Source organism: Tiliqua scincoides, chromosome 7 (assembly GCF_035046505.1).
Source record: "Tiliqua scincoides isolate rTilSci1 chromosome 7, rTilSci1.hap2, whole genome shotgun sequence".
In the NCBI taxonomy this organism is placed as follows: domain Eukaryota; kingdom Metazoa; phylum Chordata; class Lepidosauria; order Squamata; family Scincidae; genus Tiliqua; species Tiliqua scincoides.
Window position 1 is genome coordinate 43,135,060 of NC_089827.1, and position 14,289 is coordinate 43,149,348.

Consider the following 14,289-nt stretch of genomic DNA (forward strand, 5'->3'; position numbering starts at 1 on the left):
TCAGCCTGTCTGGCTGCAGCTCCACAAAGTTTCAGTTTAACCTGTCAAAGCTCTTTGCCCCTAACTGCCAGAAACAACTTGGGAGTCCAAGTCAAAGGGCAACAGAGCTCCTGCACTTTTCCTAAGTGTGAAGAAGATGGAACTGTGAGTCTCCAACTTGTGCAAGGGTGAAGAAAGCTGCATCCAGAAACAAATGAAGCTGGCTTGTTCTGTCAGAACATTGGTCCACCAGGCTCAGTTCATCAGTGGTGTATATTTCTAGGACTTCAGGAAACAGTTTTTCCCAGCCCTGCCTGGAAATGCCAGGATTGAACCTGGGATGTCTGCCTGCAATGAGCTCTACCAGTGAGATATGGTCCCTTCCCATCTGCAGAAATGCCCTCTTCTGTACACCTATTATGGGTACAGGAGCCTGCTATACTTTACATCTGATTACCCTAGCATGAACATGGTGATGAAACTCATGAGGTAAGGTGTCACCACAAGTGATGACAGAAAGGTACATAAAATCAAAGAGGCCATTCTTGAGTTCACAAGCTGGTGAGCTGTTCAGATCACAAGTTCAGATGCTGAACCACTTACCTGGTCACATTAACAAAACCACGTTTTGTTGTTCAAAACAACAACGCATGTCATCAAAGGAATTGGAAGGTATTGATTTTTATTTTATTGCTGCCTAATTCATATTTAAGGCAGACTGAGAACAAATATGAAGAAAACATGATGGGAAATGCTGTATAGGACACTGTGATTTAGAAGGAATCTTACTGTTTACTGCAATCTGTTGTTGTTATTATTATTATTATTATTATTATTATTATTATTATTATTATTATTATTATTATTATTATTATTATTAACAGTATTTATATACTGCTTTTCAACTAAAGTTCACAAAGAAAAATCAAATAACGAATGGCTCCCTGTCCCAAAAGGGCTCACAATGTAAAAAAGATGCAAAAAGAACTCCAGCAGACAGCCATTAGAAAAGACACTGCTGGGGTGAGGTGGGCCAGTTACTCTCCCCCTGCTAAAAAGAGGAGCACCCACTTGAAAAAGTTTTTGTAGAGCATAATACAACTAAGCTAGAAACTAAAATGAAAAAGAAGAAAAAAGTCTAAGGTTGGAATTTAGCTCCAAGCCATAATAAAAGTTCTAAGGTTTAACTGTTTAGTGGCCATGTCACTACAGGAAACTGCATTCAATCTCCTTTCAAGTTGTCCCTTCCTTTTCTGACAAGTGTTGCCTGTGTCTTTGCCACTAGATAAAATTGAGATATTGGATAAGTAATGCACTCCTTTTCACTGCATAAAAGCAAAAGCTGGGCCTCTGAATTCCTCATCATTCTACAGTTGTGCATTATTTGGATGCAAAACATTATGAGAAAAGGCCCAGGGAGAAAGATGCAGTATACAGAGGTAACAACTGGCATGGAGACCATGCCTAAGCAACACAGGGATGGCCCATCCATGATGCCAATTGAAGCAATCGCCTCAGCCCACACAGCTTGTTGGCGCAGTGCCAACCCTAGCGGTCCTTTGAGCATAGCAGGGTAACAGGTGCTTTACATCTATATATACACACACGTCAAGGATCAGTTGCCTGTTTACTAAGGGCAGATGTGCTGCATACAGTTTCAGCTAAAAAGCTACGGAAAACAGTACTGGATGAAACAATTAAGCAATCATTATGTTCAGTCAAACACCTGATGCTACGATAACCTGAATATTCCATTTTCCATTTGATCCTGCAATTATCCTGGCTCCCTTCTCAAGTCACCAATTTGATACATTAAGAGAAAATAGAGAAGAGTAGGTAAGTAAAGAGTACAATCCTAGAATTGTGCTGGGCTGGTGCACGTGCGTGCACTGGCCTGTGGAGGCCAGATCCAGCCTCTGTGCAAACATAGAGAGGTGAGTTCACATCCACCTATCTAGACCAACACGGGGGTTTGATGGAACTGGGGAGTTATGGGGGAGGGCAGGTGATGAGTGAGCTGGTGGGCAGACTGGGCCTGGGAGGGGATGGTGCCAGGATCCGGCACTTAGGCCAGATCCTAACACCCCCCCCCCCGGGGCAGCCCAACCTAACACTGGGCTGCTCGGATCTGCGCCACCTACTTAGGTGGCACAGATCTGAGTAGCCCCATTTGGCCCACGGTTCCGTTACTCAGGTTAAGGGAATTGATTTCGCTTGTCCTGAGTTTTGCTGCAGCCAGCCCCAGTCCTGCTCTGGATGCAGTGTAGTCCAAGCAGCCTGCTTGCTCCAAGGCAGGTTAGGATTGGGATGTTAGAGCACATGCACAGTGATATGGCATTTGGGCCACAGTGCACCATACAAAAGTGTTGCGAGCTGGATGAACGGTTCACAAACCTAGCCGCTGTCCGGCTGCACGGCTTGCCTATCTTCCAAGGTCAGAGCGTAGGCACTCCCGGGAACAAAGACGACACAAGGCAGAAGTCCTCCACCAAACGCCTCTTTACTATATACAGTATATACAACAGTCCAGATAGCACACAAATCACAGATCACACTGACGTAGCCTTCGGCACAAACTCCACTCTGCATCTCCCACAACCCAGCTTGCCCCTGCTGGAATTTATACGAGTGACAGCCAATCAGAGTGAGGTAAAAACTGCACAGTCACTCTGACATTTCATGGGGTGACACACAGGTGACAGTCACCTGGTCTGAATCACCAGATGTTGCATCATCATCAGCTCCCAAGATGCTGTGCTGGCTCAGTCAGGCCAAGGCTTCAGGGCCTGCTCCTATTCAGACTGTAAATTACCTAGCAGTCCCGGGGATGATCCCTTAACAGGGGATTATGCAGCCAGGATCAATTTCTGTGTTTTCATTCATTTCATGCAAAAGAACTTTCTTCCATCTGCATTCAGGTCCCAGTAGTTCCCAAGCTTGTACAAAGAGGGCAGCCAATCAGATTTTTAAACCTGAAGAAAGTACTCAGTGTCTTCACCCAGAAATGAAGATAGGCCAACATGTTGCGGATCAGGCGGCTGAGTTTGCAGAGACATTTGGTGACAAAAATGTGGACGTGCAAGAAACACATATTTAACAGTGGAGAGAATGCTGCAAACTATAGTGGTTTAAATCCAAACTGTTAACTGATGTTCTGGTCTTCCTACAGCCACTACAGGGTAAACTAATGAAATATTTACCACTCTCCATGTGCACTGCCTTGAAATTGTAATCACAAGAATGATTTGCTTTGTGTTTGAGTGAGTGTGAAGCAGAATCATGCTCATTCCAGTGCAAAACAGATCATTCTTGGATTGAGCAAGGCAGGTAGCAGTAGCTGGAGGAAAGTGGCGGCGGCGGCAGACTTGGCGTGAAAGGCACCCTGGATCCACCTCCCCCCTCAGACCCCTTACAATCTGCCACTGATGCAGTCGCTTCTAGTGGCTGCATGGACAGGCCAGCCCACCATGGTTTCACACTGAACTAGAGGTTTTAGTGAAACTCAGTTTGTCATCAAGGCCACTTGAACACTGCTTTCAGAAGGCGTTTGACACGGTCCCTCACCAAAGGCTACTGAAAAAACTCCAGTCAGGGAATTAGAGGACAGATCCTCTTATGGATTGAGAACTGGTTGGAGGCCAGGAAGCAGAGAGTGGGTGTCAATGGGCAATTTTCACAATGGAGAGAGGTGAAAAGCGGTGTGCCCCAAGGATCTGTTCTGGGACCGGTGCTTTTCAACCTCTTCATAAATGACCTGGAGACAGGGTTGAGCAGTGAGGTGGCTAAGTTTGCAGACGACACCAAACTTTTCCGAGTGGTGAAGACCAGAAGTGATTGTGAGGAGCTCCAGAAGGATCTCTCCAGACTGGCAGAATGGGCAACAAAATGGCAGATGCGCTTCAATGTCAGTAAGTGTAAAGTCATGCACAATGGGGCAAAAAATTAAAACTTTAGATATAGGCTGATGGGTTCTGAGCTGTCTGTGACAGATCAGGAGAGAGATCTTGGGGTGGTGGTGGACAGGTCGATGAAAGTGTCAACCCAATGTGCGGCAGCAGTGAAGGCCAATTCTATGCTTGGGATCATTAGGAAGGGTATTGAGAACAAAACGGCTAGTATTATAATGCCGTTGTATAAATCTATGGTAAGGCCACACCTGGAGTATTGTGTTCAGTTCTGGTCGCCGCATCTCAAAAAAGACATAGTGGAAATGGAAAAGGTGCAAAAGAGAGCGACTAAGATGATTACGGGGCTGGGGCACCTTCCTTACGAGGAAAGGCTATGGCGTTTGGGCCTCTTCAGCCTAGAAAAGAGACGCCTGAGGGGGGACATGATTGAGACATACAAAATTATGCAGGGGATGGACAGAGTGGATAGGGAGATGCTCTTTACACTCCCACATAATACCAGAACCAGGGGACAGCCACTAAAATTGAGTGTTGGGCGGGTTAGGACAGACAAAAGAAAATATTTCTTTACTCAGCGTGTGGTCGGTCTGTGGAACTCCTTGCCACAGGATGTGGTGCTGGCGTCTGGCCTAGACGCCTTTAAAAGGGGATTGGACAAGTTTCTGGAGGAAAAATCCATTATGGGGTACAAGCCATGATGTGTATGCGTAACCTCCTGATTTTAGAAATGGGTTATGTCAGAATGCCAGATGCAAGGGAGGGCACCAGGATGAGGTCTCTTGTTATCTGGTGTGCTCCCTGGGGCATTTGGTGGGCCGCTGTGAGATACAGGAAGCTGGACTAGATGGGCCTATGGCCTGATCCAGTGGGGCTGTTCTTATGTTCTTATGCTCCATTCAGATAGACTGATTGTGTTGTTATGTTGCCTTAGTCCAAAATATTTGCACCAACTCATGACTGCATATCACAGGGCAGCCTGCATACCAGGTCTGGCACACTACTTGCCTGAAGGAGTTTAGACTGAAGATTAATGGCAAGACTTGCCTTATAGATTTCTCTGCTGATACAGTGTTACATTCCGAAATAACTTCCAGCATCCTTAAGGGCAAATGGTTGATTAAAATTATCAAATAGCACCTCAAACTAACCTCTGACCACATTACTGTGGAATCTGACCACATTATTTACATGCTACAAAAACAGGTGCTCACAATTCACATTTAAAGGAGCAGGAAGCATTCTGGATAGCATACAAATCATACTTGGGTCATTTAATGCAACTCCAGTGGAATGGTTTTTGGGTGGCCAACACAGCAAACATTGTTCTGCCCAAGCTGATATCAAGCTAAAAATTGCACAAAGGCATAAGAATAGAAAGGTTAAATTACGGTATGTCAAAAACATGCATTGCAAGTGTGTGCTTGCATTTTTTAAATGTTAAATAGCAGCAGGATTGGGTTCCTACAATGATCATGGTGGGGGATGGGAGTTTTAACCCTACCCCACCCCACCCCAAATTCTTGTCAGCCCCTCATCACTCCCCCAAGGAGAAAAGGCCCACTGGTACCAATAGATTTTATTTTTTTTTTGCTTATCAAATAGCAGTTGGGGGATGCAGAATCTGGTTGCTGTTTAACATTTAAAAAGGAAAAAGAAAACCTATGGATTTACAAAAGCACATGCTTAAAGTAACATGTGGACTGACCTTATTTAAGGACTGTGAGCAGATCCTGAATACCATCCAAAATAAAAAAGAGGGTGAGCCACATAAAACAGAAAATCTGGCAGCCCTAGCCAGGAGAAAACATTATCTGACAAACTGCAGATTTTTCCAGACTAAGGGTAAGGTGACACGCTTCATGAATCTCCGAACATTCAAGGGCTCAGGGGCAAGAGGAAAGCACCTGTCCCAATAATTCTGTGCTCTCCCTTACTCATTTTTCTGTAGTACCAGGGCTGACATATCCATGAGGCTAACTAAAGCAGCCACCTCAGGAAGCAGATTGGTGGAGGGGGGCCCATTCCTGTCCACCAACTTGCCTCCACTGTTTCTCTTCCTCCTTCTACCCTGGATTGGAAGAGGAAAGAGAGGGGACAGAGAAGAAGAAATGTGGAAGGGAGAAAGCTGAGCCAAAACATTGGAGAGTGGGAAGAGCAGGGGCTGGCACATCATCAAGTAAGGGGGCAGCATTTGCCACACTGCCTCAGGTCACCTTGGGTCACCCCTGTGCGGCACAGTGATGGAGATCTGCTCTACATAATGGACAGTGGAGTAACTTCAGGAGTGCTGTGCTGTAAGACTCAGCAGGCTCTACCAACTGAGTTTCTTTTCTTCACAAACCACTTTTGGACATCAAAGGCAGCTTGGACTTTGAATTAAACTACCTACAGGAAGTTCTTCCTCAGGAAAGCCAATGAGCTTTCCATTTTGGGGGTGGACAAAAATGGAAATTCAAACCACAGCATGCGCAAAAATTACTTCATAGCTGACAAATGTTCTACAGATGTTCTGACCGATGAGATGCAGCTCTCTCCTCTGAAATATGCAGTCCTAGCTGCTGTACAACAGTTACTGTAAGATAGTTTTTAAGGAACATTACTAGGTATATGAAAGTAACAGGTCTGATCAGTCTGGCCATTTGTTTAATAAATCCATACTATGTAAATGACAAATGGCCTTACAGAAGATTCCATCCTGCCACTGGAGAAGCCACAGTGGCATCATGCATGGCAGCAAGGTTAGTGGCAAGCTGCCACTAACAGTAAGCAATGGGGGTGGGGAGGGGGAAGAATGGGGTAGGGAGGCAGCGGGAGGGAGTGGATCCAGCAGCCGTGGTGCATGCTGGATCCTATTTCTCCCAATCGAAAGCTTCCTGCCCCTTTCTTCTTGGACTTCTGCCAGCTAAAGAGTTGGAGCAGATCCAAGGACACCCGCTGGCAGATGAGAGGCTGATGGAGGGGCTGTAGTATAATGCAGCACTTTTCAAAGCGTGCTTTTAGGAGCCCTATGGCTCCCTGAGGTTCTTTCAGGAGCTCCATGAGCACAGCATTAGTGGCTACCATCTGCTTGGTGCTGCACCACTCCTTGGAAGCAGAATCGGATAATGATGGTAATGGTGCAAATGTCGCGCAGCCATTGCATGCGGTGGAGCCACTGGCGGAAATGGCCAGAGGTTGCACATGCCTGCTGAAGACAGACCCAGTCAGTGCCGGTGTGCAGATGGTTCAGGAGAAGTTAGGGAGAAGGGGGGGGCAGGGGCTGTGTGGCTGCATGGCAAAACGTGCTGGGATATAGTATCTGCTGACTGATTGGATCAGCCAGCCATTATTTTTATAATAATTGAATATCACACTAATCGTTTATTATTTATTTGTTTATTATACTAATCAGTGTAATAAAATCTTTACTGTCTGAAGAGGTCTTAAGAATATAGCAGAATCCTGAATATTAACCTCTTTAAAATCTGCAAGAGGGTAAAAAGTGAAAGTTCAACCCCAAAGCCAGTAATTCACACAGTGAAGCATTTGAAAATATGTGGTAAAATGAGTCATATATAGTGGTAAGAGAATACCACAAAGGGTTTTCTTGTTTGGTTTTTTTATGTAAACTTCTGAAACAAAGATCAAGTTGCTCATCATATAATGTGCTAATATTTTTTTTTAATGTGTCCAGTGATAGTTACCAGTATAGTGCTACAGGTAAACTTATGAGTAATGGTGCTTGATAACTGTGTTATTTTACTCAGAAGTAAGCCCACTGAGTTCAGTTAGGCTGTAATCCTATTTTACAGGAAACATATCTCTAGTTATGAGGCTCAATCTGAGTCAATGAAGCTGCTGTCATATACTTCTAAGAGCACAGAAGGGACAGTTGTTGCTTAACATGGATATATATACATATATGTAGTGCTTGGTGCATTCCAGGAGAAAGTGACCCAAGCCCATCTCATTTTGTTTTCATTGGGCTGATAGCAACAGAGCATCAGGTCCCACAGGGCTTTGGGTAAAAAATGTCAGATTTGATTTGTTGAGCACACACATCTCTCCCACTGGCTTGTGAGAAACCCTGTCTTGGAAAATTCCATGACAAGCAACACCTGCTTGGCCATCCTATTCAGATCTGCAAAAAACACCTTATCCTGGGAGCTTCCTGACCATTTGTAGTCACACAACGATGTGCCTCCAGCCAGTGGCTTCTCTCACCAAAGTCACTGGAAATTCAATCACAAACTTTATGCTAGTTAGGTCTTCTGGGCAATTAAGAAGTCCCCAGATGCACTCTTCCTAGGTGCAACACAATAGGAAATGGCCATGTCTACAGGGGATGAGCAACTGGAGACCCATCAAAGGCCATAATAGAACAAAAGAATGGCTGGAGATAGTTCACCCCAAAATAGGCACTGTGTTGTTCTATGGTAAAATGATCAAAAGTTTAGTCACAGACCCCTTGTACACACTCCTTCCTCCAAGAGCGACCTGTTGGTGCTTTGTCAAGCTCCCCCACCCCCTTCAACAACCCATGAACCTAACAAGGAGCAGGAGAAAAGAGGCCAGGTTTGTACAATGAAAAATGCAGTTTCTAGAAGTGTTGCCACTTAGGAGTTTTGCTGCTTGTTTGGCTATAACCAGTTGATGTCTGTGCTCAGATAGCAAAGTTTTATCTGAACTTCATTAAGAAAATTAGATCTGGAATTGAAAACATTTGGTTTCTTTTTCCCCACAATGAATTATGCATCTGCGCACACCTTTAACTGAGATGCTTAGCCACATCTATTGACCAATCCTGGCACCACACATCTTTGTGAGCCCATCTCAAAATTTCCTCTGCCCTTGGACTGTGGGTGGTGGGCAGCCAATGCACCAGATGTGCAGATATACCAGTTGCACAAATTCAGTATTTATGAAGGAAAAGCACACCCTAAAACCCCAAAGTTGCAGTTTGGAGTAAAGGAAGGACATATGAGTGGCAGATGTATGGAAATCAGAATTTGTATATTAAACAGCACAACTGAAATATGACAAGTGTGCTTTTCAGCTAAGCATTTAAGACTTACAAGAACAGAAACCCAAAGAAACAAGTCCACATACAACATATGGTTGGAATTTTATCAATCAACTCCAAAGAATACAGAATGATATGAAACCAACATAGCTGTCTGGAAAGGGGAACTTCTTCCCTAAGTCAAGTACATACTATACAGAAAAGTGTGCCAAGGGGCATGCGCTTCCCCCAGCAGGCTATACCTCCCTAAGAAGGCTTGCTGCAATTGAGACTCTGATCCAGGGAATGTGACTTGCCTGAATTTATGTTATGAACTTCCTCAGTATGGCACTTCACAACTTTCATTACAAATACCTTGGTAATAGATGTTGTCTGCGCTGCCAGAATGTTTCTCATTGTAATACTAGTTTATGAAGTTCCTCTCCCACTCATGTACCCTTTCAACCTAGTTCCCCAAACGTCTGCCAATCTCAGGGCTAGCTTCAAAATGAAGCAAACTGAGGCAGTTGCCTCAGGTGGCAGATTACTGAAGCAGGGGTGCCCCTGCTTTGCCTGCATTTTTCATGCATTGCCTGGCTTGGTGCCTGTGTGCAAAAAGGCACTCTGTTCTCCTCCTTGGTGCGCTGTACTTAAAAAGCAGCAGAAATGGTGTGAAAAAGGAAGTGAAAATAATAATAATAATAATAATAATAATAATAATAATAATAATAATAATAATAATAATAATAATAATAATAATAGGTTTAACCCACTCTTTCTTTCACATATTCTCTATTCCACTCTGTCCCTTCCTCCTTTTCAAACATACTGCATGAGGAGAAGGGAGTAATTCTTTATGCTCTGATGCTGAGCCATCAACCAATAAAACTTGGTAAGAACAACAGCAAACTAAGAAGAAAAGTTTGAGTGATTGCTTAATTTGTGATGGGAACATTGATGAGGCTAGAATATGTCATGCAAAACCTGCCTAAACAAAACTACCACCAGATTGTGTTGCAAGAGCAGATTTATAGCACAGTACTATCATTTTTACTCAGAAGTATTCTGTTGAGTGGGATTTACTCCTAGGTAAGTGTGCATAAAATTTCAGCCCAAGTAGTGAGGAGATAACTCACTAAAAGCCCCATTCTGCATTTTGGGATCTGTTAACAAGGACCCAACAGTGCAAGGCGTGGTGTATGTGTGTATTTTTAAAGGCAAATAATATATTACAAAACATATGGTGACATGCAGTTTGACATGGGCATTCCAGAGTCTGGAGACTATTTCTGGATTCCTTTCATTAAAAAAGAAATAACAGACCTTGAAAACTTTCAGAGAATCCCAGCAGACAGGGCTACAAACTAAAACGGTTTAAATACAAACCAAATTATCTGTGAAAAGGAAAAATGTAAGAGGATGGGGTGGCAGAAACATTAAAATTACAAGGGGCACACTAAAAATAGATTAGGCTTCTTCTGATTTATTTTATGTCATATTATTAGGAACAAGGCGTCACACAGAACTAAGAGCAGCAAATGTAAAATGAAAGCAGGCCTGTAATGGTTTGGGTTTTGACACTGTAATTGATTCCATACCATGCTGAGGAGAATCCTGTGGTTGAATTTTGTTCTGTTTTTTTAAGGCCTGGATTATTTTTATGGCTAGGAGTAACAACTGCAGCTAATAAAACTAGGGGAAACAAGCTCTTATTCCTGAGGATATACGTAAATGGATTGCTTACACAGTCTGAGAGTCCAATCCTGAGCTCGGCACTCCAGCTATTGACTGGAGTGCACTGTCGCAAATGTGCTGTCGGGCATGCCTGCGAGGCTTACCAGTGGGCTAGCCCCCCTGCTAGCCCAGCTCTAGGTAAGCAGGGGCGGGGAGGGGGCGTTCTGGGGAGGAGGCGATCTGGGGAGGGCAGAGAGGAGGTGTGATGGGGAGGCGGGAGGCAGAGAGAGGGCGGGTGGGAGGCATGCCGGGGGAGGGAGGTAGGGAGGGAGGTGGGTCCTGTGCAGCTCCACTCCACCGATCCAAGGCATTCGTGTGGGGCTCGGCACCCTACACGAACACCTTTACCTTACCGCCAACCTTTTGGTCGGTGGTCAAATGAGTAGCCCCATTGTGGGGCTCCTTCCCTTACCTGGGAGAAGGGGACAAAAGTCCCCTTATCCTGAGGTGCCACCCGCGGCAGGCTGAGGCATGCAGGATGCAGCGGGAGCAGTTCTCAGCGCTGTTGCAGCCACTGCCCCAGGCAACTCAGGATTGGGCTGTTAGGTCCCAATCCTATCCAATTTGCCACTGCTGAAGCAGCTGCAATGCAGCCCCGAGGTAAGGGAACAAACATTCCCTTCGCTAGAGGTGGCCTCCATGACTGCCCTCCCCCCACTACAAGATGCAGTGCACACCCAGTTGGTACAATTGCATCAGCACTGGAAAGTTGGATAGGACTGGGCCCTTTAATGCTCTGTGAGAACCTTTCTTATTAGCCTGCTGAAAAATTCTGCTGTCCATATTATCAGCACATACATTTTAAAGAGGGGCAAGAGTGCGTAACCAGGAACCACAGCCCACATATACTGGTGACTTCAGCATGTGTAAGTTATCCTCTTGTCTATGATCTAGACTGGGCTAATTGTGCGACAAGTACAGACCAGGCACTGGGCTTCTAGAATGTGAGAAACAGCACTTGGGTTCCCACTTCCTTGTTCTGCAGAAATCCAAAGGCCATTCCACACTTCTAGCTATGTTCAATAATTCTCTCTCTACTCTTCACAACCAACCAGGTCATTAACATTCTACAATGACAGCCTTTTCTTGTCCTAGTCCAGATCTGCACAACTTGTGGACACACACACACCCCCTCCCCAAGCCATGGGAACCCTTTCTGTTTTTGTAGTCCTAGCCAGAGACCCGGAACAGGCATTATATCGACTCCCTGATGGGTCACCATAAATGGTTGATAAACTGTGTTCAGTTGGGCAAGCCTGCTCTTTCCCTCAATCATTTCCTGGTTGCCCAGCCAACCTCTCTAGAAATATGTTTCTCGCTCAAGGGGTTGACCCTGGAAACAGAGAACAGACGCTCCAGCTTTCTCTGCTTTACCAAAATTAGCAAGCACCATTCTACCTCATGGAAAGATGTTCTCCCAGGGAACAGTATGTGCAGACAAATGCTGCCTGTGTGAAGAGTGAGACGGTGTCTAGCAGTGTCATGGTGCTGCATGTCTCTCACAGACCAATCATACGCACTCCTGCTTCATTGGCCCAACATTCCCAGTGAGTCAGAAATGCATGTTCCCTATTTCAAGGGTCAACACTCCAGGAGAGAGAAGGGTACAGTTCCAAGGCAAAAGCAAAGTGTTGCGTACAAGTTCTGACACATATTCACCTGAGTTCTCAGGACAAACTGCCCTACAGTAGATGTGACCACACCTTTTAACAGCCAGTCAAAACTTAACAGCCAGTCAAGGGGAAGTTGAAGTTCTGTGGACTAACTCCCTAGTCCTTGCAAGCTCTGAGCTCCCCCAAACTCCAGGGACTCAGGTCTCAAGACTCTGGTTTGCTTCATGGTAATACACTGAGTGGCCTGGCGGAACTTAAATTAATCCAGTTCCTTTGTACTCACAGATACAAGCCTGTAATAATACAATGGCTTACTTAAAGAATGCAATTATGGTAAAAGCCACACTGCTAAAGCATAAAGGCATACAGAATAGAAAGGCTATTTTTATTTAGAAAAATCATAGTCTCACAGAAAAAGTTGCTTGAAAGACTCATTTTAGAAAGCTCTTTTGCTAGTTTCACAGAAGCTGAGACCTTGGGGCTTCAAAGACTGTGCTATACACTTTGGAATTTTGAAAAGGGAGTAGTATCTAAGGCAAAGATAGATAGGCTTCATCATTGGCAGAAGTACACGACTCGCCAAGGACATCACAACGCTGAGAAAACGCATATATGCAACAATTATAGTCATTAGAAGTTCGCTGCTGGCTTATCAGTTGGCAATGCTTCTTCGCAAACTAATATAGCATCTAGCTATCTAACCACAGACACCTGCAAGAGACAAATTTAGAAGACAGTACACATTTTAATTAGATAAGCAAGAGCATCCTTGAGAATTAAGATACTTCTACTTTTGGAGTCTTTGTTTGAATTGCAACTGAAATGGAGAAATGTATGTTTGGTGAAAGTTTGTTAGGAAAGTGCAGAGAGAGAAAGAGAGAGAGAGAGGCCTAGTGCATGTAATGTAAGGAAATCTGAGCAACTTGTTTGAAGGTAAATGGGAGAAGGATTTGTTAAAATATATGAAGAATCAAGCAGGGAAGGTGATGTTGTGATGATTCAAGGATATAAGAGAGCAAAGAAGCTGGCTGAAGCCTTAGCTCAAAGAGGTCAGTTCTTGGCAAAGATACACACCACTATATCCCTTAAAAGGTAATTGGTCACAATAGTCATATAGAAATAATTTTAGTGACACAGTTAAAGGAAGTTTAAAGGACTTTGCCTCGCAGAGGTTGGCAGAGGGCCCCACAGTGTTTTGCTAAAACAGGAGAAGGAATGCAGGAGAGATAAGACAGGTGGCTCAAGCAAGGCCATTCTAAGAGTCTGAAGGGAATGTATGCCAAGAAATGGGTTTGAAGTTCTGCCAAGAGGGACAGTCCCAGATAAAATAATGTTATAGCATCCCCTGCTGGTTTTTGAAAACTTTATGTTTAATATTGTATGTAATACAATATGTTTAATTGTTTAATTTTACCTTATTTGGAAACCTGTAACTTGAAGCTCACCTATCAAGTGCCTACAGCCTATTAAGAATTAGCCCCATCTATGATGTCAAACTTAAGTTTAAGTTTGACCCCCAACTTATCCAAGGGTCATAGAAAATTCCATGATTGTTGGCTCAAAACCTGCCCTCGACTTATCTGTGGGATTGACTTGTAGGCGAGTATCTGCGGTACATGTTCCTAATGTTCGCCTGGATCTTTCCAACTCCTAAGCATAAGCAAGAGTAGCACTTCTACCTACCATACCACAATGAATGCAATTAGCTGTCCATAATGCAATGGTAAAGAACAGAGGCAGGGTGTGATCCACTTTCACTTCTAAAGCATCGGGGAGCCCTGCAGACACTTGCGGAGGGCTCTCCGCACTGCTGGGAGGCTGCAGGAGGCTCTGGTAAGTACAGTCAAGCCTCTGCAGCCCCCTGAGCGGCGTGATCCTGGAGATCGCATCGCTGCCTCCTCCCTTCCTCCTGGCTGCCCTAGCCCCTTAAGGGGAAAGAGGCCAGGAATCTCAGGCTGGGGCGTCACGACACCCCAGTTTGAAAAGCCCTGCTCTAGGTGCTCTCAATGTGACAGGTGCATCTAGCAGTCAATGGGTCAGGACAGGGTCTTTTTCATGATGGTCTCTAGACGGT

At 44.6% G+C, this 14,289-nt stretch overlaps 1 protein-coding gene across 1 annotated transcript in view; it reads right to left on the bottom strand.

Annotated features, from left to right (window-relative positions):
* The window catches only part of B4GALNT3 (beta-1,4-N-acetyl-galactosaminyltransferase 3), a 96,582-nt gene that overhangs the window by 36,965 nt on the left and 45,328 nt on the right, over positions 1–14,289 (bottom strand). The window contains exon 5 of the mRNA XM_066633475.1: positions 4,484–4,504. Coding sequence (XP_066489572.1) covers positions 4,484–4,504 — 21 coding nt within the window. The remainder of the gene's footprint in view (positions 1–4,483; positions 4,505–14,289) is intronic.